The sequence below is a fragment of the Rhinatrema bivittatum genome, chromosome 8 (genome assembly GCF_901001135.1).
Source record: "Rhinatrema bivittatum chromosome 8, aRhiBiv1.1, whole genome shotgun sequence".
NCBI lineage: Eukaryota > Metazoa > Chordata > Amphibia > Gymnophiona > Rhinatrematidae > Rhinatrema > Rhinatrema bivittatum.
In genome coordinates this window covers 3,420,355-3,444,998 of record NC_042622.1, presented here as the reverse complement: position 1 = coordinate 3,444,998, position 24,644 = coordinate 3,420,355, and the positions used below count along the sequence as shown (strand labels likewise).

General features: G+C 48.0%; 1 protein-coding gene across 4 annotated transcripts in view; it reads left to right on the top strand.

Moving 5' to 3' along the window:
- The first annotated feature begins 7,311 nt into the window (after nt 1–7,311).
- Nucleotides 7,312–24,644, top strand: part of C8H20orf96 (chromosome 8 C20orf96 homolog) — a 204,119-nt gene continuing 186,786 nt past the window's right edge. For 2 of the 4 annotated variants that reach the window (XM_029613265.1, XM_029613268.1), the window contains exons 1-3: nt 7,313–7,516; nt 15,913–16,081; nt 21,989–22,092. In XM_029613265.1, coding sequence (XP_029469125.1) covers nt 7,487–7,516; nt 15,913–16,081; nt 21,989–22,092 — 303 coding nt within the window. In that variant the 5' untranslated portion in view covers nt 7,313–7,486. Of the gene's footprint in view, nt 7,517–15,912; nt 16,082–21,988; nt 22,093–24,644 lie in introns of all 4 variants that reach the window. The other 2 variants (XM_029613266.1, XM_029613267.1) reach the window with 2 other exon arrangements.

Here is a 24,644-nt window from a genome sequence, read left to right as displayed (position 1 = left end):
TTAATTGTGGGGTGAACCATGGATTTTTTTTTGCATTGTTGGAGCAGGATGACTTTGGTTATAAGAGGGCAGGTCACGTCTGCCACTTTGTTTGTGATTTTTGACCAAGAGGATAAAGCAGTGTCTGCGTCTGTGAGGTCAATTTGGTTTAACTGCGACGCTAGGTGAGAGATGAGAGTTTCCTGGTTACATAGCTTTCTGAATTGGACTGTGGATTTCTGTGTTGCCAAGGGAGTTGGTTGTTGGTTTCGGAAAGAAGTAGAGATTAGCTTGTGGTCCGACCAGGGAATTGGCAGACAGACGATGTGCGAAGCTAGGGTAAGGCCTTGGTTAATGAAAATAAGATCCAGAGTGTGTCCTGCTTTATGGGTGGGTTAGTTGATGAGCTGTTTGAATCCCATGCAGTTGAGAGTGTTGAGGAAGGATTCGCAATTGGAGGAACGAGGGGTGGCGTCCACATGAAGATTGAAGTTTCCTAACAGGATGGCCGGCGCATCAATGTTGATGTGTTTTACTATGCATTCTAGTAATGGAGAAGGGTCTGAGTCCAGGCGGGGCGTAGGTAAGTCCTATTTGTAACTGGGAGGATTTGAAGACTGAGAATTCCAGAGAATGTGAGGTGGTTGAATGAAGCGACAGACCAAGTTTTTTGTTGGCTGCGAGTAGTAGGCCGCCTCCTCTTTTTTTCGGTCTGGGGATGGAGAAGACGTCGAAGGTTTGTAAGGGGAGTTGATTGAGGAGGACCGTGTCTTCAGGATTTAACCATGTTTCTGTGATGGCACACAGGTCTGGCTGCTCATCCATGAGATAGTCATATAAGAGGTGGGGTTTTTTCGCAAGTGACTGTGCATTCAGTAGAGTTAGGGAGAATAGGGTGAGACCCAGGAGCTGGTTAAGAGGTGAGAGCATGATGGGGATAAGTCTTTTTTGTTGTTGTTGTTGTTGTTGGGTGGTTGATTCGCCAAGTTTTTTAGAAACATGACGGCAGGAAAAGAAGTTTTTTAGAAACATGACGGCAGGAAAAGACCACATGGCCCATCCAGTCTGCCCATCCACCCAATTAATTTAGCTTTATAATTCCCATCATTTCCTTAGAATAGAACCATAGAAACATGACGGCAGGAAAAGACCACATGGCCCATCCATTCTGCCCATCCATCCAATTAATTTAGCTTTATAATTCCCATCACTTCCTTAGAATAGAAACATGACGGCAGGAAAAGACCACATGGCCCATCCAGTCTGCCCATCCACCCAATTAATTTAGCTTTATAATTCCCATCACTTCCTTAGAATAGAACCATAGAAACATGACGGCAGGAAAAGACCACATGGCCCATCCATTCTGCCCATCCATCCAATTAATTTAGCTTTATAATTCCCATCACTTCCTTAGAATAGAAACATGACGGCAGGAAAAGACCACATGGCCCATCCAGTCTGCCCATCCATCCAATTAATTTAGCTTTATAATTCCCATCACTTCCTTAGAATCGAAACATAGAAACATGACGGCAGGAAAAGACCACACGGCCCATCCAGTCTGCCCATCCATCCAATTAATTTAGCTTTATAATTCCCATCACTTCCTTGGAATAGCAACATGATAGCAGGAAAAGACCGCATGGCCCATCCAGTCTGCCCATCCATCCAATTAATTTAGCTTTATAATTCCCATCACTTCCTTAGAATAGAAACATGACGGCAGGAAAAGACCACATGACCCATCCAGTCTGCCCATCCATCCAATTAATTTAGCTTTATAATTCCCATCACTTCCTTAGAATAGAAACATGACGGCAGGAAAAGACTGCATGACCCATCCAGTCTGCCCATCCATCCCATTAATTTAGCTTTATAATTCCCATCACTTCCTTAGAATAGAAACATAGAAACATGACGGCTGGAAAAGACCGCATGGCCCATCCAGTCTGCCCATCCATCCCATTAATTTAGCTTTATAATTCCCATCACTTCCTTAGAATAGAAACATGACGGCAGGAAAAGACCACATGACCCATCCAGTCTGCCCATCCATCCAATTAATTTAGCTTTATAATTCCCATCACTTCCTTAGAATAGAAACATGACGGCAGGAAAAGACTGCATGACCCATCCAGTCTGCCCATCCATCCCATTAATTTAGCTTTATAATTCCCATCACTTCCTTAGAATAGAAACATAGAAACATGATGGCTGGAAAAGACCACATGGCCCATCCAGTCTGCCCATCCATCCAATTAATTTAGCTTTATAATTCCCATCACTTCCTTAGAAGAGAAACATAGAAACATGACGGCAGGAAAAGACCACATGGCCCATCCAGTCTGCCCATCCCCCCAATTAATTTAGCTTTATAATTCCCATCACTTCCTTAGAATAGAAACATGAAGGCAGGAAAAGACCACATGACCCATTCAGTCTGCCCATCCATCCAATTAAGTTAGCTTTATAATTCCCATCTCTTCCTTAGAATAGAAACATGACGGCAGGAAAAGACCACATGACCCATCCAGTCTGCCTATCCATCCAATTAATTTAGCTTTATAATTCCCATCACTTCCTTAGAATAGAAACATGACGGCAGGAAAAGACCACATGACCCATTCAGTCTGCCCATCCATCCAATTAATTTAGCTTTATAATTCCCATCACTTCCTTAGATAGAAACATAGAAACATGATGGCAGGAAAAGACCACATGACCCATCCAGTCTGCCTATCCATCCAATTAATTTAGCTTTATAATTCCCATCACTTCCTTAGAATAGAAACATGACGGCAGGAAAAGACCACATGACCCATTCAGTCTGCCCATCCACCCAATTAATTTAGCTTTATAATTCCCATCACTTCCTTAGAATAGAAACATAGAAACATGACGGCAGGAAAAGACCACATGACCCATCCAGTCTGCCTATCCATCCAATTAATTTAGCTTTATAATTCCCATCACTTCCTTAGAATAGAAACATGACGGCAGGAAAAGACCACATGACCCATCCAGTCTGCCTATCCATCCAATTAATTTAGCTTTATAATTCCCATCACTTCCTTAGAATAGAAACATGACGGCAGGAAAAGACCACATGACCCATTCAGTCTGCCCATCCATCCAATTAATTTAGCTTTATAATTCCCATCACTTCCTTAGATAGAAACATAGAAACATGATGGCAGGAAAAGACCACATGACCCATCCAGTCTGCCTATCCATCCAATTAATTTAGCTTTATAATTCCCATCACTTCCTTAGAATAGAAACATGACGGCAGGAAAAGACCACATGACCCATTCAGTCTGCCCATCCACCCAATTAATTTAGCTTTATAATTCCCATCACTTCCTTAGAATAGAAACATAGAAACATGACGGCAGGAAAAGACCACATGACCCATCCAGTCTGCCTATCCATCCAATTAATTTAGCTTTATAATTCCCATCACTTCCTTAGAATAGAAACATGATGGCTGGAAAAGACCACATGACCCATCCAGTCTGCCCATCCATCCAATTAATTTAGCTTTATAATTCCCATCACTTCCTTAGAATAGAAACACAGAAACATGACGGCAGGAAAAGACCACATGGCCCATCCAGTCTGCCTATCCATCCAATTAATTTAGCTTTATAATTCCCATCACTTCCTTAGAATAGAAACATGACGGCAGGAAAAGACCGCATGGCCCATCCAGTCTGCCCATCCATTCAATTAATTTAGCTTTATAATTCCCATCACTTCCTTAGAACAGAAACATAGAAACATGACGGCAGGAAAAGACCCCATGGCCCATCCAGTCTGCCCATCCCCCCAATTAATTTAGCTTTATAATTCCCATCACTTCCTTAGAAGAGAAACATAGAAACATGACGGCAGGAAAAGACCCCATGGCCCATCCAGTCTGCCCATCCATCCAATTAATTTAGCTTTATAATTCCCATCACTTCCTTAGAACAGAAACATAGAAACATGACGGCAGGAAAAGACCACATGGCCCATCCAGTCTGCCCATCCCCCCAATTAATTTAGCTTTATAATTCCCATCACTTCCTTAGAATAGAAACATAGAAACATGACGGCAGGAAAAGACCACATGGCCCATCCAGTCTGCCCATCCCCCCAATTAATTTAGCTTTTTAATTCCCATCACTTCCTTAGAACAGAAACATAGAAACATGACGGCAGGAAAAGACCACATGGCCCATCCAGTCTGCCCATCCATCCAATTAATTTAGCTTTATAATTCCCATCACTTCCTTAGAATAGAAACATGACGGCAGGAAAAGACCACATGGCCCATCCAGTCTGCCCATCCATCCAATTAATTTAGCTTTATAATTCCCATAACTTCCTTAGAATAGAAACATAGAAACATGACGGCAGGAAAAGACCTCATGGCCCATCCAGTCTGCCCATCCACCCAATTAATTTAGCTTTTTAATTCCCATCACTTCCTTAGAATAGAAACATAGAAACATGACGGAAGGAAAAGACCGCATGGCCCATCCAGTCTGCCCATCCATCCAATTAATTTAGCTTTATAATTCCCATCACTTCCTTAGAATAGAAACATAGAAACATGACGGCAGGAAAAGACCGCATGGCCCATCCAGTCTGCCCATCCACCCAATTAATTTAGCTTTTTAATTCCCATCACTTCCTTAGAATAGAAACATAGAAACATGACGGCAGGAAAAGACCGCATGGCCCATCCAGTCTGCCCATCCCCCCAATTAATTTAGCTTTTTAATTCCCATCACTTCCTTAGAATAGAAACATAGAAACATGACGGCAGGAAAAGACCACATGGCCCATCCAGTCTGCCCATCCATCCAATTAATTTAGCTTTATAATTCCCATCACTTCCTTAGAATAGAAACATAGAAACATGACGGCAGGAAAAGACCACATGGCCCATCCAGTCTGCCCATCCATCCCATTAATTTAGCTTTATAATTCCCATCACTTCCTTAGAATAGAAACATAGAAACATGACGGCAGGAAAAGACCGCATGGCCCATCCAGTCTGCCCATCCATCCCATTAATTTAGCTTTATAATTCCCATCACTTCCTTAGAATAGAAACATAGAAACATGACGGCAGGAAAAGACCACATGGCCCATCCAGTCTGCCCTTCCATCCAATTAATTTAGCTTTATAATTCCCATCACTTCCTTAGAATAGAAAGATAGAAACATGACGGCAGGAAAAGACCACATGGCCCATCCAGTCTGCCCATCCATCCCATTAATTTAGCTTTATAATTCCCATCACTTCCTTAGAATAGAAACATAGAAACATGACGGCAGGAAAAGACCGCATGGCCCATCCAGTCTGCCCATCCATCCCATTAATTTAGCTTTATAATTCCCATCACTTCCTTAGAATAGAAAGATAGAAACATGACGGCAGGAAAAGACCTCATGGCCAATCCAGTCTGCCCATCCATCCCATTAATTTAGCTTTATAATTCCCATCACTTCCTTAGAATAGAAACATAGAAACATGACGGCAGGAAAAGACCACATGGCCCATCCAGTCTGCCCATCCATCCAATTAATTTAGCTTTATAATTCCCATCACTTCCTTAGAATAGAAAGATAGAAACATGACGGCAGGAAAAGACCACATGGCCCATCCAGTCTGCCCATCCATCCCATTAATTTAGCTTTATAATTCCCATCACTTCCTTAGAATAGAAACATAGAAACATGACGGCAGGAAAAGACCGCATGGCCCATCCAGTCTGCCCATCCATCCAATTAATTTAACTTTATAATTCCCATCACTTCCTTAGAATAGAAACATAGAAACATGACGGCAGGAAAAGACCACATGGCCCATCCAGTCTGCCCATCCATCCCATTAATTTAGCTTTATAATTCCCATCACTTCCTTAGAATAGAAACATAGAAACATGACGGCAGGAAAAGACCGCATGGCCCATCCAGTCTGCCCATCCATCCCATTAATTTAGCTTTATAATTCCCATCACTTCCTTAGAATAGAAACATAGAAACATGACGGCAGGAAAAGACCACATGGCCCATCCAGTCTGCCCATCCTCCCAATTAATTTAGCTTTATAATTCCCATCACTTCCTTAGAATAGAAACATAGAAACATGACGGCAGGAAAAGACCACATGGCCCATCCAGTCTGCCCATCCTCCCAATTAATTTAGCTTTATAATTCCCATCACTTCCTTAGAATAGAAACATAGAAACATGACGGCAGGAAAAGACCGCATGGCCCATCCAGTCTGCCCATCCATCCCATTAATTTAGCTTTATAATTCCCATCACTTCCTTAGAATAGAAACATAGAAACATGACGGCAGGAAAAGACCACATGGCCCATCCAGTCTGCCCATCCTCCCAATTAATTTAGCTTTTTAATTCCCATCACTTCCTTAGAACAGAAACATAGAAACATGACGGCAGGAAAAGACCACATGGCCCATCCAGTCTGCCCATCCTCCCAATTAATTTAGCTTTTTAATTCCCATCACTTCCTTAGAACAGAAACACAAGGGCAGTCCTTATACAGAAGTCTAAACTAGCAAAATCCCTCACCTCAATTACAAATGTAAGAGAGGGGGGGGGGGAAGCGAGAGGCTGGAATCAGAAAGTAAGCAGGGCAGGGCAGGGGAAGAAGTCAGGCTCCGCATGCAGCGCAGGGATGGAAGCAGAAAGGCGTCTCCTCCCGGGCCGTGCGAGGTGGAAGGAGATCAGAGGGAAACATCCCGGACTCCCCACGAAATAAGCGGGGGGAAGGGGCGGGAGGGCCAAAAAATAACTCAGTCTAGACGATGTAAAATGAATAAGTGCAGGGGCGGCCCCGCGGGTCACCGAGGCCGGGGGCTGCCTCACCTGCCACCAGGGACGAAGCTTCCCCCTCTCCTTCCGACCTTCAGCGCGGCTCCGACGCCGAAGAGAAACCGAAAGCAAGAGGAGGAAGCTGGAGGAGGGCGGGGATGGGGAGAGAGGGGGCTGGGCGTGGGGTGGGGGGAAGGTTATCAGGGGGGAGAGGGAAAGGTCAGCAGGGGGTGAGGAGGGAGGGGGTGCGGGTAGGAGGGGTGGGGGAAAGGTCAGCAGGGGGTGAGGAGGGGTGGGGTGAGCTTCGGAGGGGGTGCGAGTAGGAGGGGTGGGGGAAGGTTAGCAGGGGGGAGGGAAGGAGGAGGGGGGAAGGTCAGCAGGGGGTGAGGAGGGAGGGGGTGCGGGTAGGAGGGGTGGGGGGAAGGTTAGCAGGGGGGAGGTTAGCGGGGGTAGGAGGGGTGGGTTAAGGCGGACAGGAGCTCGCTAGCCTGCAGGGGGCGCCGGAGGACTGCAGGGGGCGCTGGAGGACTGCAGGCGACGCTCTAGCCGCATTTTCCTGCGCTTTGCTCTCTATGGGGCTGCGATTTCGGTTGCCGTGGTGACGGCGAGGTGCGCTTTACGGCACTGTTGCTAGGGAAAACAGGGTGGTAAAAGGCTTTAAACATATTATGGAAGCTGGAGCGAAAGAAGTGCAGCCGGTGAGCGAGGGAGGAGGGTAGTAATTGGGGGAGGGTAGAGGAGGGGGAGGGGGAGAAGTTTGGGAAATAGTTGTGGAGGAGAGGGAGAAGTTTGGGGAAAGAGAAATGGTTGTGGGGGAGAGGATGGGGGAGGGGGAAGAGCTTGGGGAAAGGGAAATGGTTGTGGGGAGAGGATGGGGAAAGGGGAAATGGTTGTGGAGGGAGAGGATGGGGGAGGAGCTTGGAGAAGGGAAATGGTTGTGGGGAGAGGAAAGGGGAAATGGTTGTGGGGGAGAGGATGTGGGAGGAGCTTGGAGAAGGGAAATGGTTGTGGGGAGAGGATGGGGAGGGCAAATGGTTGTGGAGGGAGAGGATGGGGAGGAGCTTGGAGAAGGGAAATGGTTGTGGGGAGAGGAAAGGGGAAATGGTTGTGGGGGAGAAGATGTGGGAGGAGCTTGGAGAAGGGAAATGGTTGTGGGGAGAGGATGGGGAGGGCAAATGGTTGTGGAGGGAGAGGATGGGGGAGGAGCTTGGGGAAGGGGAATGGTTGTGGGGAGAGGAAAGGGGAAATGGTTGTGGGGAGATGATGGGGGAAAGGGGAAATGGTTATGGGGAGATGATGGGGGGAAAGGGGAAATGGTTGTGGGGAGAGGATGGGGGAGGAGCTTGGGGAAGGGGAATGGTTGTGGAGGGAGAGGATGGGGAAATGGAATAAAACAGAAAATGTCATAATTAGAGATGTGAATCGTGTAATCGATCATCTTAACGATCGATTTTGGCTGGGGGGTGGAGGGAATCTGATCGTTGCGGTTTTGTTTTTTTTTTAAATCGTGTAAATCGGGGGAGGGCAGGAAAACTGGCACACTAAAACAACCCTAAAACCCACCCCGACCCTTTAAAATAAATCCCCCACCCTCCCGAACCCCCCCAAAATGTTTTAAATTACCTGGGGTCCAGTGGGGGGGGGGGGGTCCCGGTGTGATCTTCCACTCTCGGGCCACGGCTGCGTTAATAGAAATGGCGCCGGCGCTACCTTTGCCCTGTCATATGACAGGGCAAAGGTAGCGCCGGCGCCATTTTGGTTCCTGTCCCCCGACGTCACGAGCGCAGGAGATCACTCCCGGACCCCCGCTGGACCCCCAGGGACTTTTGGCTAGCTTGGGGGGGGCCTCCTGACCCCCACAAGACTTGCCAAAAGTCCAGTGGGGGTCCGGGAGCGACCTCCTGCACTCGTTGCCGTATTGCAAAATGGCGCCGGCCGTATTTATTTATTTATTTATTTAACATTTTTATATACCGACGTTCTGGTAACAATGTTACCAATCACTTCATTTACATAGAACTTAGAAGTGACTTAACACGAATGTCTTACAGAGAACAGGGAAACTATGGAACTTGGACAACATTGAATTGAATAAATAGTAACTTATACAATATATACAATATATACAATTTTAACTAGCAGAATTCCTATAAATTAGGTTAATCATGTAACAAGTGGTTGAAGATTGGCAGGAGGGAAATTCAGATTAATTCAGGGATTATTAAGCAATGTGGGATAAAGAGATCATTAGCCAGGCAGGAAAAGTGATATAAAAGATCAGTTCAGGTGTAGGCTTGTGTGAAAAGCCAGGTTTTGAGTCTTTTTTTGAATGTGATGGGGCATTGTTCGAGCCTAAGGTCTGCGGGGAGAGAGTTCCATTGGTTAGGACCTGCTGTGGAGAAGGCTCTTTTGTTGGAAGATATTTTGAATGGAGGTATTTTTAGCGAACCTTTATGTGCAGATCTCAGTGGACGGGAGGATGAGTGTAGTTGCAAAGGTATCCTGAGGTCCAGGTGTGATGTTTTGTAGATGGATTTATGGATGGTAGAGAGTGTTTTGTAGAGGATTCTATATTTTATAGGGAGCCAATGGAGATTCTTTAGAATTGGCGTAATGTGGTCTCTTTTTTTGGCTTTAGTTAGAATCCTAGCGGTGGCATTTTGGAGCATTTGTAGAGGTTTTAGGGCAATAGCTGGGAGCCCAAGTAGAAGAGAATTGCAGTAATCAATTTTTGAGAATATGATTGCTTGCAAAATTGATCTAAAATCTTGGGGGTGGAGTAAGGGTCTGAGTCTTTTTAAGACTTGGAGTTTGAAGAAGCATTCTTTCACGGTGTTATTGATGAAGCTTTTGAAATTCAGTTGGTCATCCATGAAGACTCCTAAGTTTCTGACCCGGGGAGATAGAGGGGGTGCTGCCTGAAGTTGAGTGTTGGAGAGTTAGTAGTTGCCATCTTGGGTGATTAGGAGGAATTCTGTTTTGTTGGCATTTAGAATTAGGCAGAGATCAGCAAGGAGATTGGAAATGGAGAGGAAGCATGAATTCCAAAAAAGAAGGGTTTCTTGGAGAGATTTAGTAATTGGAATGAGGATTTGGACATCGTCCGCATATAGGTAGTGGGTTAGATTTAGCTTAGAAAGTAGATTACAGAGAGGGAGCAAGTAAATGTTGAATAAGGTCGGAGATAAGGAGGATCCTTGGGGGACGCCTAGACTTGTACTAATCGGTTGGGATTCTTTGTTGTTGATCTTAACTTTATAGAATCTGTCTTGAAGGAAGGATTTAAACCAGTTGAAGGCGGTGTTTTTGATTCCAATCTCTGCTAGACGGTCAAGGAGGATTTTGTGGTTGACGGTGTCAAATGCCGCTGATAGATCTAGGAGGATCAGTAGGCATGGTTGTTTTTTCTCGAGGTTGAATAGAATGTTGTCAGTTAGAGAAATTAGAAGTGATTCAGTGCTTCGGGATTTACGGAAGCCGAACTGCGTTGTGGCAAGGATGTTGTTGTCGTTTAAGAATTCGCAGAGTTGATGATTGACTATTCTTTCAAGGATTTTAGCTATGAAAGGGAGATTGGCTATAGGCCGAAAGTTGGCTGGATTTTCCGGAGAGAGATTTGGCTTTTTTAGAAGAGGTTTCAGAATAGCGAGTTTGAGAGGGGTTGGTACTAAGCCCTGTATTAGAGAGGCATTGATGATTTGAGCAATTGGTTTAGCAATAGCTTTGGCACAGGCTATGAGAAGATTAGCAGGAATCGAATCAAGTGGGTGGGATGCAGGTTTAAGTTTTTTTAGTATGTTTTCAATCTCTAGCGAGGATGCAAGGTCGAAGTCTTCCAGACTTGAGGTCTGAGATGGAGTTGATACTGGGAGAATAGATTGGGAGGAAGGATTTTTGTGATCCCGAAGAGGATTCAGTAGGTTGGATATTTTCTCCATGAAGAAGGTTGCGAGTTCATCAGCTTTGTTTGCAGCTTTATCCTCCGGAATGACGGTTGGGGGTGGTTTGGTGAGGGATGAGACCAGGGAGAAAAGGGCTTTTGGGTCATAGATGAAGTGGTGGATTTTTCGTGAGTAGAAATCTCTTTTTGTCTGAAGGATGGATATTCTGTATTGGTGCATGCTGGTTTTGAAGGCTGAATTGTTTGCAGAAGTGGGGGTTTTTCGCCAAATGAGTTCTTTGTTTCTCAGTTCCCGCTTTAGGTGTCTGAGTTCTGGGGTATACCAAGGCTTTTTCTTTTCTTTATTAGAGTTGATGGATTTGGAGATAAGAGGGCATTGCTGATCTGCTACTTTTTTGGTGATAGTGGACCAGGATGCGAGGGCAGCGTCAGCGTCTGATGTGTTGATGTGTTTTAGTTCGTCTGAAAGGTGGGTGATGAGGGTTTCATGGTTGCATAATTTTCTGAATTGAACCGATGTTTTCATTGCGGTAATAGGGCTTGGTAGGTGAATGGCTAACGATGTGTTGATTAATTTGTGATCAGACCATGGGATTGGCAAGCAGGTTGCTGGAGCCATGAGGGAGAAACCTTGATTAATAAAAATTAGATCGAGGGTATGTCCGGCTTTATGGGTGGGTTCGTTTATTAGCTGATGAAAGCCCATGAGGTTGAGAGTGTTGATGAGAATTTCACAGTTGGGTGAACTGTGTTCACCCAACTGTGAAATTGCAAAAAGTATTGCAAAATGGCGCCGGCAAGATGGAGCGGGCAGAGTGTGGGGAAGGGTAGATGGTAGTGGGGGAGAGAATGTGGGAGAGGGAGTGTGGGGAAAGGTAAATGGTAGTGGGGGAGAGAATGTGGGAGAGGAGGAGTGTGGGGAAGGGTAGATGGTAGTGGGGGAGAGAATGCCGGAGAGGAGGAGTGTGGGGAAGGGTAGATGGTAGTGGGGGAGAGAATGTGGCAGAGGAGGAGTGTGGGGAAAGGTAGATGGTAGTGGGGGAGAGAATGTGGGAGAGGAGGAGTGTGGGGAAAGGTAGATGGTAGTGGGAGGAGAATGTGGGAGAGGAGGAGTGTGGGGAAAGGTAGATGGTAGTGGGGGAGAGAATGGTGGAGAGGAGGAGTGTGGGGAAAGGTAGATGGTAGTGGGGGAGAGAATGGTGGAGAGGAGGAGTGTGGGGAAAGGTAGATGGTAGTGGGGGAGAGAATGGTGGAGAGGAGGAGTGTGGGGAAAGGTAGATGGTAGTGGGGGAGAGAATGGGAGAGGAGGAGTGTGGGGAAAGGTAGATGGTAGTGGGGGAGAGTGTGGGAGAGGAGGAGTGTGGGGAAAGGTAGATGGTAGTGGGGGAGAGAATGTGGGAGAGGAGGAGTGTGGGGAAAGGTAAATGGTAGTGGGGGAGAGAATGTGGGAGAGGAGGAGTGTGGGGGAGAGAATGTGGGAGGGGAGGAGTGTGGGGAAAGGTAGATGGTAGTGGGGAGAGAATGTGGGAGAGGGAGTGTGGGGAAAGGTAAATGGTAGTGGGGGAGAGAATGTGGGAGAGGAGGAGTGTGGGGAAGGGGAGATGGTAGTGGGGGAGAGAATGTGGGAGAGGGAGTGTGGGAAATGGATTCTGGACACTACTCCATTTATTTCATGGTACCCAAGAAAGAGGGCACTTTCCGGCCCGTACTGGACCTCAAGTCAGTCAACCGATACTTAAGGGTCCCGAGGTTTCGCATGGAAACTCTGCGCTCAGTCAAGACCGCAGTACAGCCAGGGGAGTTCCTCACAGCCTTAGACTTATCAGAAGCCTACCTGCATATCCCGATCCATCAGGGTCATCAGCGCTACCTACGCTTCAAGGTTCTGGGACGACACTTCCAATTCCGAGCTTTGCCCTTCGGGTTAGCCACGGCGCCGCGGACCTTCACCAAGGTGATCGTAGTGGTATCAGCGGCGCTCCGACGGGAAGGAATCCTTGTCCATCCCTACCTAGACGATTGGCTGATCAGGGCGAAATCACGAGAGGAGAGCCATCGGACAACCGACAGAGTGATCGCTCTTCTGGAAAGCCTGGGATGGGTAGTCAACCTAAACAAGAGTTGCCTACAGCCTTCCCAATCACTGGAATACCTGGGAGTCCAGTTCGACACCCAGGCAGACAAAGTCAGTCTCACCACCAAGAGAAGGTTAAAACTCCAGACGCGTTTACGGTCCTTGATGGGAGCCAGTCGGCCCATAGCTTGGGATTATCTGCAGGTTCTCGGTCTCATGGCATCCACCCTGGAAGTGGTACCCTGGGCAAGGGCCCATATGAGACCTCTACAATGCTCCCTGCTCTCTCGATGGAGCCCCCATTTCCGGAATTACTCCATGCATCTACCTCTACCAGCCAGAGTGCGGACCCAGCTACGGTGGTGGTTGCAGTCCAACCACACGAGCAGGGGGTCGAAGATGTCCTCCCCCCCGTGGATTCTGCTCACCACAGATGCCAGCCTGAGCGGATGGAGAGCACACTGCGAAGAACTCACCGCCCAAGGGCGGTGGAACAGAGAAGAGTCAGGGTGGAACATCAACCGTCTAGAAGCACGGGCAGTCCGGTTAGCCTGCCTGCACTTTGCTCACAGACTGCGGAACAGGGCAGTCAGAGTGATGTCCGACAACGCCACCACGGTGGCATACATCAACCGTCAGGGCAGAACCAGAAGCCGACCGGTGTCCCTAGAGATAGCCCCGCTGATGGCTTGGGCGGAGGTGAATCTCCAGGACATCTCCGCCGTCCACATTGCCGGAAGGGACAACACCGCGGCAGACTTCCTCAGCAGGGAAAGCCTAAATCCGGGAGAATGGCAGCTGTCCCCCACAGCCTTCCAGATGATTGTGGATCAGTGGGGGACTCCAGACATGGACCTACTAGCGGACAGGTCCAATGCTCAAGTACCCAGATACTTCAGCCGCAAGCGAGATCCGTTCTCTCACGGGATCGATGCCCTGGTTCAGCCATGGCCTCCAGGGGCCCTGCTATACGCCTTTCCTCCGTGGCCCCTGCTGGGCACCCTTATCCACAAGATTCAGAATCACAAGGGCCTAGTTCTTCTAGTGGCACCAGACTGGCCAAGAATACCCTGGTACGCGGACATGAGAAGATTACTGGCAGGGGAGCCCCTTCCCCTGCCTCCTCTCAGGGACCTGCTACGTCAGGGTCCCATCCTCCACGAGGATTCGGCTCAATTCTCTCTAGGCTGAAGAAAAGAGGTTACTCGGAGCCGGTGATAGATACACTCCTCCGAGCTCGCAAGTTTTCCACATCCCTCACCTACGTCAGGATCTGGAGAGTATTTGAAGCCTGGTGCGACACTCACGGCACCAATCCACATGCGGCCACAATCCCTATTGTTTTGGATTTCCTGAAGGATGGGCTTCAGAAGGGTCTCTCCCTCAGCTCCATCAAGGTCCAAGTGGCTGCGCTGTCTTGCTACGGTCCCCGGAGGGATGGCAAGACCATCGCCACGCACCCAGATGTTTCCCGCTTCCTGAAATGAGTCAAGCACATTCGTCCGCCACTGAAGTGGCCAGTGCCTCTGTGGAACCTCAACATAGTTTTGGATTTCCTCGCGGGATCCACCTTCAGACCCCTTCGGGACCTGGATCTTCCTCCTATGGTATACCATCCTCCCGTCAGCCCAAGGGTTCACAAGCCTGAGCATAACACACCGTCCATAGATAACTCAGTATTACTTAAATATAAAATATCTACGTCAGTTCGGGACCTTGGGATCACCTTAGATAAGGAGTTGGACTTTAAAATTCACATTATAGAACCCTTCTTTAATTAGATTTTTAAACTTCAAATTCTGAGAAAACTAAAATCTTTACTTCACCCCCCAGACTTTAGAACAGTTCTACAATCCTTACTTTTCGCAAAATTAGACTATTGCAACTCCATTTTAATAGGCTTGCCGGTGGCCACCATTAAACCCCTTCAGCTACTACAAAACACTGCCGCAAGATCCTTAACAAATTGTAGAAAATTTGAGCATATTACACCAATTCTTAATCAGTTACATTGGCTTCCCATTCATTCAGGTCACAGTACAAGATCATTATGCTTGTTCATAAAGCTTTGTATAAGGATTAGTCCTCTTGGTTACAAAAACCCCTTTATCAATGTATTTCCACTAGAAATCTCCGTTCAACAGACACGGGGTTACTGTCAATTCCTTCCAACAAAGAAATTCACAAAACATCCATTAGGAACCAAGCTGCTTCTATAATAGGTCCTAATTTATGGAACTCTCTACCATCTTCTCTAAGAACTGACCCCTCTACCATCTTCTCTAAGAACTGACCCCTCTACATCTTCCTTTAGAAAAAGCCTTTTTAAAGCTTTCCCCCCCATTCTTTAATTTCCTTTTTTCTTTAGGTACGTAGATTGTTTTAGAACGATAGGTTCCTGTTTATATAGGTCTAATTTTTAATCTATGTTGTTTTTTAATTTGATATTTTAATTTCCTATTTAATGTTTTAACTGTTTTATTGTATTCTGTCCTCAAAAGTGTATTTGATGACAATTCTGTTCTGTGTAAACCGATGTGATATTCTGAATTGAATGTCGGTATAGAAAAACAAACAAATAAAATATAAATAAATATCTTAGCCCCTCCCCAGAACACCCTCAAAACCCCTCCCCCCCCCCTTTATTATCCAGCTAAATTCTAGCCAGGTAACTAGTTTTCTGGCTATAATTTAGCCGGATAAGGGCTGAATATATCCAGGTATGCCATTTAGAAGGATAACTGTTATCTGTCCGAAAGGCTCTTGAATGTGGACCCCATTATTTTCAATGGCACAAGAACCAGAGACAAAGGTCATAGATGGCAGTGCATTTTAGAACAAACTTTAGGATGATGTTCAGATCAGCTGTGAAAGCTGGTGATGTCACTGCCGCTGAGACATGACTTAGTCTCTAGGTATATCAGAACTGATCCAGAGGGAGGAAGGGAAAGCGAGAGAGAGCTGAGGACAAGGCAGAAATAAAGATATTAATAGATGGGAGATATAGTGAGGAGATAAAAGTTTAGGGTGGAAGAGATGCAAATTAAACTCTGTTGAGCAATGTTATACACCAATTAATGTACACTTTCCTTATCAATGTGCTTTTCTACACAATTCAGGATTACAGTCCATGGCAGAGAACAAAAGTAAAAGATACAAAGCCTGTGACCCAGAAATCAGTATTACCAGTAATTGGAAAACTTCTGCCTTCTACCAGCACAACACCAGAAGTTGGGAAAAGTAAAAAGAAGATATTCAGCAGCAGCCAGAAAGAGGAGGAGCCATCAGGTGCACAGAAATTTCACTTCAGATGTGACGATGCCAGATAGCAAATCTATAGCAGCTGCTGCAGTGACCCTCTTACTCCATCCCATATAGGGACCCTCGTAGTCAACACTCTTTATCCCACCCCATCCAGGGACTCTTGCAGCCCATGCTCTTACTCCATCCCACACAGAGACCTTCTCAAGCAATGCTCTTATCCGACTCCGCACAGGAATTCTGGCAGCCAACACACTTACCCCATTCCACACAGAGACCTTCATAGTCAACACTCTTTCCCCATCCCATACGCAGACCCTTGCAAGATCTGCAGACCCTTGCTGCTGTGGCAAGATTGACTCAACTTACAGGGAAGGCCCTGTAGGCTTTCATCTCCACCTACACCTTCAGCCAATTCACCTCTCTCTCTCCCTGTCCTCTCACAAACCGTAAGAGAACTGGGTGTCACACTTGTCCCACAATTCAGCCTACAGAAATTTATATCTTCCACCATCAAAGACTGTTACTACAAACTACACACTCTCAAAAAACTTAAACCCATCCTGCATTTCAACGACTTTAGAATTGCCCTACAAGCCCTAATATTATCCAAAATAGACTACTCAAACGATTCCCTGAGCCTTTATCGGGACCCTCTGGCCTCCCGCGGCCCCTGCACAGGTGACAACCTTTTTGTGGATAAGGTCTGGGATGCAGTGGCCCAGTTGAAGGACCACCATGACACCTTTCAGCAGTTCTCTGCTAGCACCTCTGACGCCCCTTCCTCTGCCAGGAAATCTTCCAGACACAGTTCCAGGAAGTCAAGCAGAAGAAAGAATTGCTAAAGAGGTAAAGAGAAGAGACAAAACATTTTTCAGATATATCAGAGAAAGGGAGGCATGAAGTGGTATAGTGAAATGGAAAGGTGACAAGGAGCACTGTGTGGAAAGAGATGAAGAAATGGCAGAAATATTAAACAAATACTTCAGTTCAGAGTTCATGAAAGAAGACCCTGGAGAAGGACCATTGCTGGATGACAAGACCACAGATAGAGATGGAGTAGACAAAACTCATTTTACAGAAGAGAATGTATGGGAAGCGCTAGGAAAACTGAAAGTGGGCAAGGCCATGGGGCCGGTTGAGTTTCATCCCAGGATACTGAAGGACCTCAGAGATGTGCCTCTGGGTCCACTGCATAACCTGTCCAATAGATCCCTGGAAACGGGAATGGTGCCAAGTGAGTGGAGAAGAGCGGTGGTGGCCCCACTTCACAAAAGCAGTAGCAGAGAGAAAGCTGGAAACTCCAGGCCGATTAGCCTCACTTTGGTGGTAGGAAAACTAATGTAAACTCTGCTGAAGGAAAGGATAGTGAACTATCTATAGTCAGGAGGATTGCTGGACCCGAGGCATCATGAATTCACCAGGGGAAGGTCCTGTCAGACAAATCTGATTGATTTTTTTGATTGGGTGACTAAAGAATTGGATCGAGGAAGAGTGCTCGATGTGATCTACTTGGATTTCAGCAAAGCTTTTGATACGGTCCCATATAGGAGACTTGTGAAGAAAATGAGAAGCTTGGGAGTGAGTGCCAAGGTGGTGGCGTGGAAATCAAATTGGTTGTCGGATAGAAACTAGCGTATAATGGTAAATGGAACCTTCTTTGAAGAGAGAACAGTGTTAAGCGGAGTGCCACAAGAATTGGTGTTGGGACCAGTTCTGTTCAGTATCTTTGTGAACGTCACTGCAGAAAGGATAGAAGGTAAAATTTGTCTATTTGTGGATGATACTAAGACCTGCAACAGAGTGGACACGCCGGAAGGATAGAGAGACTGAGACATGATTTAAGAAAACTTGAATAGTGGTCAAAGATTTGCAGCTAGGATTCAGTGCCAAGAAGTGCAGAGACATGCATCTGGGATACAGTAATCCAAAAGAGCTGTATGTGAGGCGGGGTGAAGGACTGTTATGCACGGAGCAAGAGAGGGTGATAGAGTCTAGCGATCTGAAGATGGCAAAGCAGTGTGACAAGGCGATAGCTAAAGTCAGAAGAATGCTGGGCTGCATAGAGAGTGGAATAACCAGTAAGAAAAAAAGAAGGTGATAATCCCCTTGTACAGGTCCTTGGTGAGGTCTCACCTGGAGTACTGTGTTGAGCTCTGGAGACCATATCTCAAAAGGGATAGAGACAGGATGGAAGCTGTCCAGAGAAGGATGAGCAAAACGGTGGGGGTTCTCCATCAAATGACTTATGAGGAGAGGTTGAAGGACCTAAATATGTATACCCTTGAGGAAAGGAGGTGCAGGGGAGATATGATACAGACCTTCAGATACCTGAAAGATTTTAATAATACACAATCGACAAACCTTTTCCATTGGAAAAAAAATCTGTAGAACTAGGGGTCATGTAAGGAAACTCCAGGGAGGGCGACTCAGATTCAATATTAGGAAATATTTTTTCACGGAGAGGGTGGTGGATGCCTGGAATGTCCTTCCAGAGGAGGTGATGAAGACAAAAACAGTGAAAGATTTCAAAGGGGCATGGGATTAACACTGTGAATCCCTAAAGGCTTGAGGCTGGAAATGAAGAAAAGAGTACATAGGGGTAACTTGCTGGTGTGGCAGTTACTACCCTTAACCAATAAGCCTTCATGCTGTTGATGTAACTCTATCATTGCTCTCTGCTTCAAGGGCAGGGGGAAAAGAGGAAAATGGGAATTAGATTCGGACAGCAACCAGCAAGGACATTTAATTTTATGGTCTAGGAAACAGGATGCTGGGCTTGATGGACCCTTGGTCTGACCCTGTATGGCATGTTATAGACCAGTGAGTTATAGACCAGTGAGCCTGACTTCAGTGCCGGGAAAAATAGTGGAAACTATTCTCAAGATCAAAGATCAAAATCGTAGAGCATATAGAAAGACATGATTTAATGGGACACAGTCAACATGGATTTACCCAAGGGAAGTCTTGCCTAACAAATCTTCATTTTTTTGAAGGGGTTAATAAACATGTGGATAAAGGTGAACTGGTAGATGTAGTGTATTTGGATTTTCAGAAGGCGTTTGACAAAGTCCCTCATGAGAGGCTTCTACGAAAACTAAAAAGTCATGGGATAGGAGGCAATGTGCTTTCGTGGATTACAAACTGGTTAAAAGACAAGAAACAGAGAGTAGGATTAAATGGTCAATTTTCTCAGTGGAAAAGGGTAAACAGTGGAGTGCCTCAGGGATCTGTACTTGGACCGGTGCTTTTCAATATATATATATAAATGATCTGGAAAGGAATACGACGAGTGAGGTTATCAAATTTGCGGATGATACAAAATTATTCAGAGTAATTAAATCACAAGCAGACTGTGATACATTACAGGAGGACCTTGCAAGACTGGAAGATTGGGCATCCAAATGGCAGATGAAATTTAATGTGGACAAGTGCAAGGTGTTGCATATAGGGAAAAATAACCCTTGCTGTAGTTACACAATGTTAGGTTCCATATTAGGAGCTTCCACCCAGGAAAAAGATCTAGGCATCATAGTGGATAATACTTTAAAATCGTCGGCTCAGTGTGCTGCAGCAGTCAAAAAAGCAAATAGAATGTTAAGAATTATTAGAAAGGGAATGGTTAATAGAACGGAAAATGTCATAATGCCTCTGTATCGGTCCATGGTGAGACCGCATCTTGAATACTGTGTACAATTCTGGTCGCCGCATCTTAAAAAAGATATAGTTGCGATGGAGAAGGTACAGAGAAGGGCAACCAAAATGATAAAGGGGATGGAACAGCTCCCCTATGAGGAAAGGCTGAAGAGGTTAGGGCTGTTCAGCTTGGAGAAGAGACGGCTGAGGGGTGATATGATAGAGGTCGTTAAGATCATGAGAGGTCTTGAATGAGTAGATGTGACTCGGTTATTTACACTTTCGAATAATAGAAGGACTAGGGGGCATTCCATGAAGTTAGCAAGTAGCACATTTAAGACTAATCGGAGAAAATTCTTTTTCACTCAACGCACAATAAAGCTCTGGAATTTGTTGCCAGAGGATGTGGTTAGTGCAGTTAGTGTAGCTGGGTTCAAAAAAGGATTGTATAAGTTCTTGGAGGAGAAGTCCATTACCTGCTATTAATTAAGTTGACTTAGAAATAGCCACTGCTATTACTAGCAACGGTAACATGGAATAGACTTAGTTTTTGGATACTTGCCAGGTTCTTATGGCCTGGATTGACCACTGTTGGAAACAGGATGCTGGGCTTGATGGACCCTTGGTTTGACCCAGTATGGCATGTTCTTATGACCATTTGGTCCTTTTCTGCCATCACTTGTATTTTTTATATGTTTGTATGGGTGTTCTAGGATGGTAGTAGGAATCTGATGTTTACAAACCAGGGCTTGGTCAATGAAATTCCATGCCACTCCGGAATCCAAGAAGGCCTCTGTATCCAGCTGACAACGCGCAGTGGAAATGGAGATGGGAACCAGTAGCTTTGGGGAGGAGAGAGAGGTTCCAGCCTAGGGTTGCCTCCCCGATCAACCCTAGGAATGGGAGTTTCCTGATTTCTCAAGGTACTGTGATGCCAAGTGTCCACAATCAGTGCAGTATAGGTACAGGCCCAGCTGCCTTCTTCAGAGCTTCTCCTCTGGGGAGAGTTCAGCTTGGCCCAGTTGCATGGGTTCTTCTGGTACTGGGGTCAGGGGCGACTGGAAATGGTGTGCTAGTACTACCGGGTACTGGTTAGCTTTACTCTTATGAGCCCTTTTATGGAGGTGACGATCAATGTGACCTGGCAGCGAGATCACGGCATCCAATGTGCTAGGAACATCTTGGCCAGCCTACTCATCTTAGATTCTGCTGGAAAGGCCTTGGCAGAAGATAATAGCAAACAAGAATAGTCAGTGTGTCCGGGCAAAAGTCACAGGCAGGCGGAAAGCAAGAAAAGTCAATGTCCAGGCAAGGGTCAGAGGCAGGCAGCAGGCAAGAATGGTCAAAGTCCAGGCAAGGGTCAAATCCAAAAGTCAGACCAAGAAGAGTGGAAGATACAAGGCAAGGCTGGATTGGAGAGATGAGGCAAGGCTGGAACTCAGGAATAGGAGGAGCAACATCCACTACACTTTTCAGTGTAGATGACCCTTTGCTGAGGCGATGCTAGGTGCTTTGCTAGGCCTTAAATACCCAGCTGCGTGATGTCATTGGGAATTGCCGGAACCCCAGTTCCCGCCGCAGGCCCCTTAAGAGGTGGCATGGCGCACGCTTGCACATCTAGCAGCAGCACATGGGGGGCAGGGGGGGAAAATGAGGCAATGGCAGCGTCTTGATGCAACGAGCTCGCTGGACTTCTCCCTGTAGTGAAGGGGTGAGTGCTGCTGGTCGTGTGTGGCTCCTGCGACCAGCAAACGTAAGAGTAGTCAATGCTCTTATCCCACCCTACACCGGAACTCTTGCAGCCAGTGCACTTACTCATCCCATATGGGGATTTTCGCAGCCAGTGCTCCTACCCCATTCTGTAATGGACACCCTCACAGACAATTCTTTTATCCTACCCACACAGGGACTCTTGCAACCAACACTTTTACCTCATCCCACATGGGGTCTCTTTCAGCCAAAGTTCTTACCCCACCCATAGTTAATGCTCCCGCCCTACACAGGGACTCTTTCTGCCAATTCTCTTACCCTATCCCACATGGGGACTCTTGCAGTCAACATTCTTACCCCATCGCACAACCAGCACTTCTATGCCATCCCATGAAGGGGCCCTTTCAGCCAGCATTCGTGTGCCCTGCAGTCTTACATCATTTCCCTTCCTACAGAGTTGAAAGCCTTGTTTTCAGCCGTATCTGTGCTATATATGTCTCTGCATTATGCTGGAGAAGCTAATAGTTGCCACCCATTTTCTGTATTGGAATTCAGTTCTCCTCTTGCTTTCCTTTCTTGTCCTTGTAGGTCCTTCCTACCCTAGACCACCCCTTACTAGGTCCTTGGTGCAGGATCTCACTAACCAGAAGGCCAGAAGGAGGAATCAAGCGAAGAACATAAAGTTCCTGCAGGTATTTCTGATTATACAAAGCCTCTCGTCTCCTTTGCACCTTAGAAGCAGTCTTCAAACTGTTTACATTTGAACAAAATCTCCATCCATCCCCTCCTTCCCAGAACACCTCCCCTATGCTTTACATATTAACCCTGTAATTGCAGCTTATGAGAAATAGTTCTCTGGGTAATGGAGGAAAAGAGGTGGATAGAAAAAGTCTTGCTGTATATAGGTGAATGGGTTCTGTGGGTGCAGGATTGCAACAAGCAAGTGCTGAGGGAGGTAGGTGGGTGCTGAGACCATGCTCTGGGTGGAGGGATACAGCAGGTGGGTGATGAGGGAGGCTGTGGGTGCAGGGATGCAGCAGGTGAGGGCTGTGGGTGCAGGGATGCTGAGGGGGGGCTATGGGTGCAGGGATGCAGCAGGTGAGGGCTGAGGGTGCAGGGATGCAGCAGGTGAGGGCTGAGGGTGCAGGGATGCAGCAGGTGAGAGCTGAGAGAGGCTGTGGGTGCAGGGATGCAGCAGCTGAGGGCTGAGAGAGGCTGTGGGTGCACAGGGATGCAGCAGGTGAGGGCTGTGGGTGCAGGGATGGAGCAGGTGAGGGCTGAGGGAGGCTGTGGGTGCAGGGATGCAGCAGGTGAGGGCTGAGGGTGCAGGGATGCAGCAGGTGAGAGCTGAGAGAGGCTGTGGGTGCAGGGATGCAGCAGCTGAGGGCTGAGAGAGGCTGTGGGTGCACAGGGATGCAGCAGGTGAGGGCTGTGGGTGCAGGGATGCAGCAGGTGAGGGCTGTGGGTGCAAGGATGCAGCAGGTGAGGGTTGAGGTGCAGGGATGCAGCAGGTGAGAGCTGTGGGAGGCTGAGGGTGCAGGGATGCAGCAGGTGAGGGCTGAGGGTGCAGGGATGCAGCAGGGGAGAGCTGTGGGAGGCTGAGGGTGCAGGGATGCAGTAGGTGAGGGCTGTGGGTGCAGGAAGCAGTAGGTGAGGGCTGTGGGTGCAGGGATGCAGCAGGTGAGGGCTGAGGGTGCAGGGATGCAGCAGGGGAGAGCTGAGGGAGGGCTATGGGTGCAAGGATGCAGCAGGTGAGGTCTGAGGGTGCAGGGATGCAGCAGGGGAGGGCTGTGGGTGCAAGGATGCAGCAGGTGAGGGCTGTGGGTGCAAGGATGCAGCAGGTGAGGGTTGAGGTGCAGGGATGCAGCAGGTGAGAGCTGTGGGAGGCTGAGGGTGCAGGGATGCAGCAGGTGAGGGCTGAGGGTGCAGGGATGCAGCAGGGGAGAGCTGTGGGAGGCTGAGGGTGCAGGGATGCAGTAGGTGAGGGCTGTGGGTGCAGGGATGCAGCAGGGGAGAGCTGAGGGAGGGCTGTGGGTGCAAGGATGCAGCAGGTGAGGGTTGAGGTGCAGGGATGCAGTAGGTGAGGGCTGAGGGTGCAGGGATGCAGCAGGGGAGAGCTGAGGGAGGGCTGAGGGTGCAGGGATGCAGCAGGTGAGGGCTGTGGGTGCAGGGATGCAGCAGGTGAGGGCTGAGGGTGCAGGGATGCAGCAGGTGAGGGCTGAGGGAGGCTGAGGGTGCAGGGATGCAGTCGGTGAGGGCTGAGGGTGCAAGGATGCAGCAGGTGAGGGCTGAGGGAGGCTGAGGGTGCAGGGATGCAGCAGGTGAGGGCTGAGGGTGCAGGGATGCAGCAGGTGAGGACTGAGGGTGCAGGGATGCAGCAGGTGAGGGCTGCGGGAGGAGGGATGCAGCAGGCGGGTGCTGAGTGAGAGCTGTGGGTGCAGGGATGCAGCAGGCGGGTGGTGAGTGAGAGCTGTGGGTGCAGGGATGCAGCAGGTGAGGGCTGAGGGTGCAAGGATGCAGCAGGTGAGGGCTGAGGGAGTCTATGGGTGCAGGGATGCAGCAGGTGAGGGCTGAGGGAGGCTGAGGGTGCAGGGATGCAGCAGGTGAGGGCTGAGGGAGGCTGTGGGTGCAGGGATGCAGCAGGTGAGGGCTGTGGGTGCAAGGATGCAGCAGGTGAGGGCTGAGGGTGCAGGGATGCAGCAGGTGAGGGCTGAGGGAGGCTGAGGGTGCAGGGATGCAGCAGGTGAGGGCTGAGGAAGGCTGTGGGTGCAGGGATGCAGCAGGTGAGGGCTGTGGGTGCAAGGATGCAGCAGGTGAGGGCTGAGGGTGCAGGGATGCAGCAGGTGAGGGCTGAGGGAGGCTGAGGGTGCAGGGATGCAGTAGGTGAGGGCTGAGGGTGCAAGGATGCAGCAGGTGAGGGCTGAGGGTGCAGGGATGCAGCAGGTGAGGACTGAGGGTGCAGGGATGCAGCAGGTGAGGGCTGAGGGTGCAGGGATGCAGCAGGTGAGGGCTGCGGGAGGAGGGATGCAGCAGGCGGGTGCTGAGTGAGAGCTGTGGGTGCAGGGATGCAGCAGGCAGGTGGTGAGTGAGAGCTGTGGGTGCAGGGATGCAGCAGGTGAGGGCTGAGGGTGCAAGGATGCAGCAGGTGAGGGCTGAGGGAGTCTATGGGTGCAGGGATGCAGCAGGTGAGGGCTGAGGGAGGCTGAGGGTGCAGGGATGCAGCAGGTGAGGGCTGAGGGAGGCT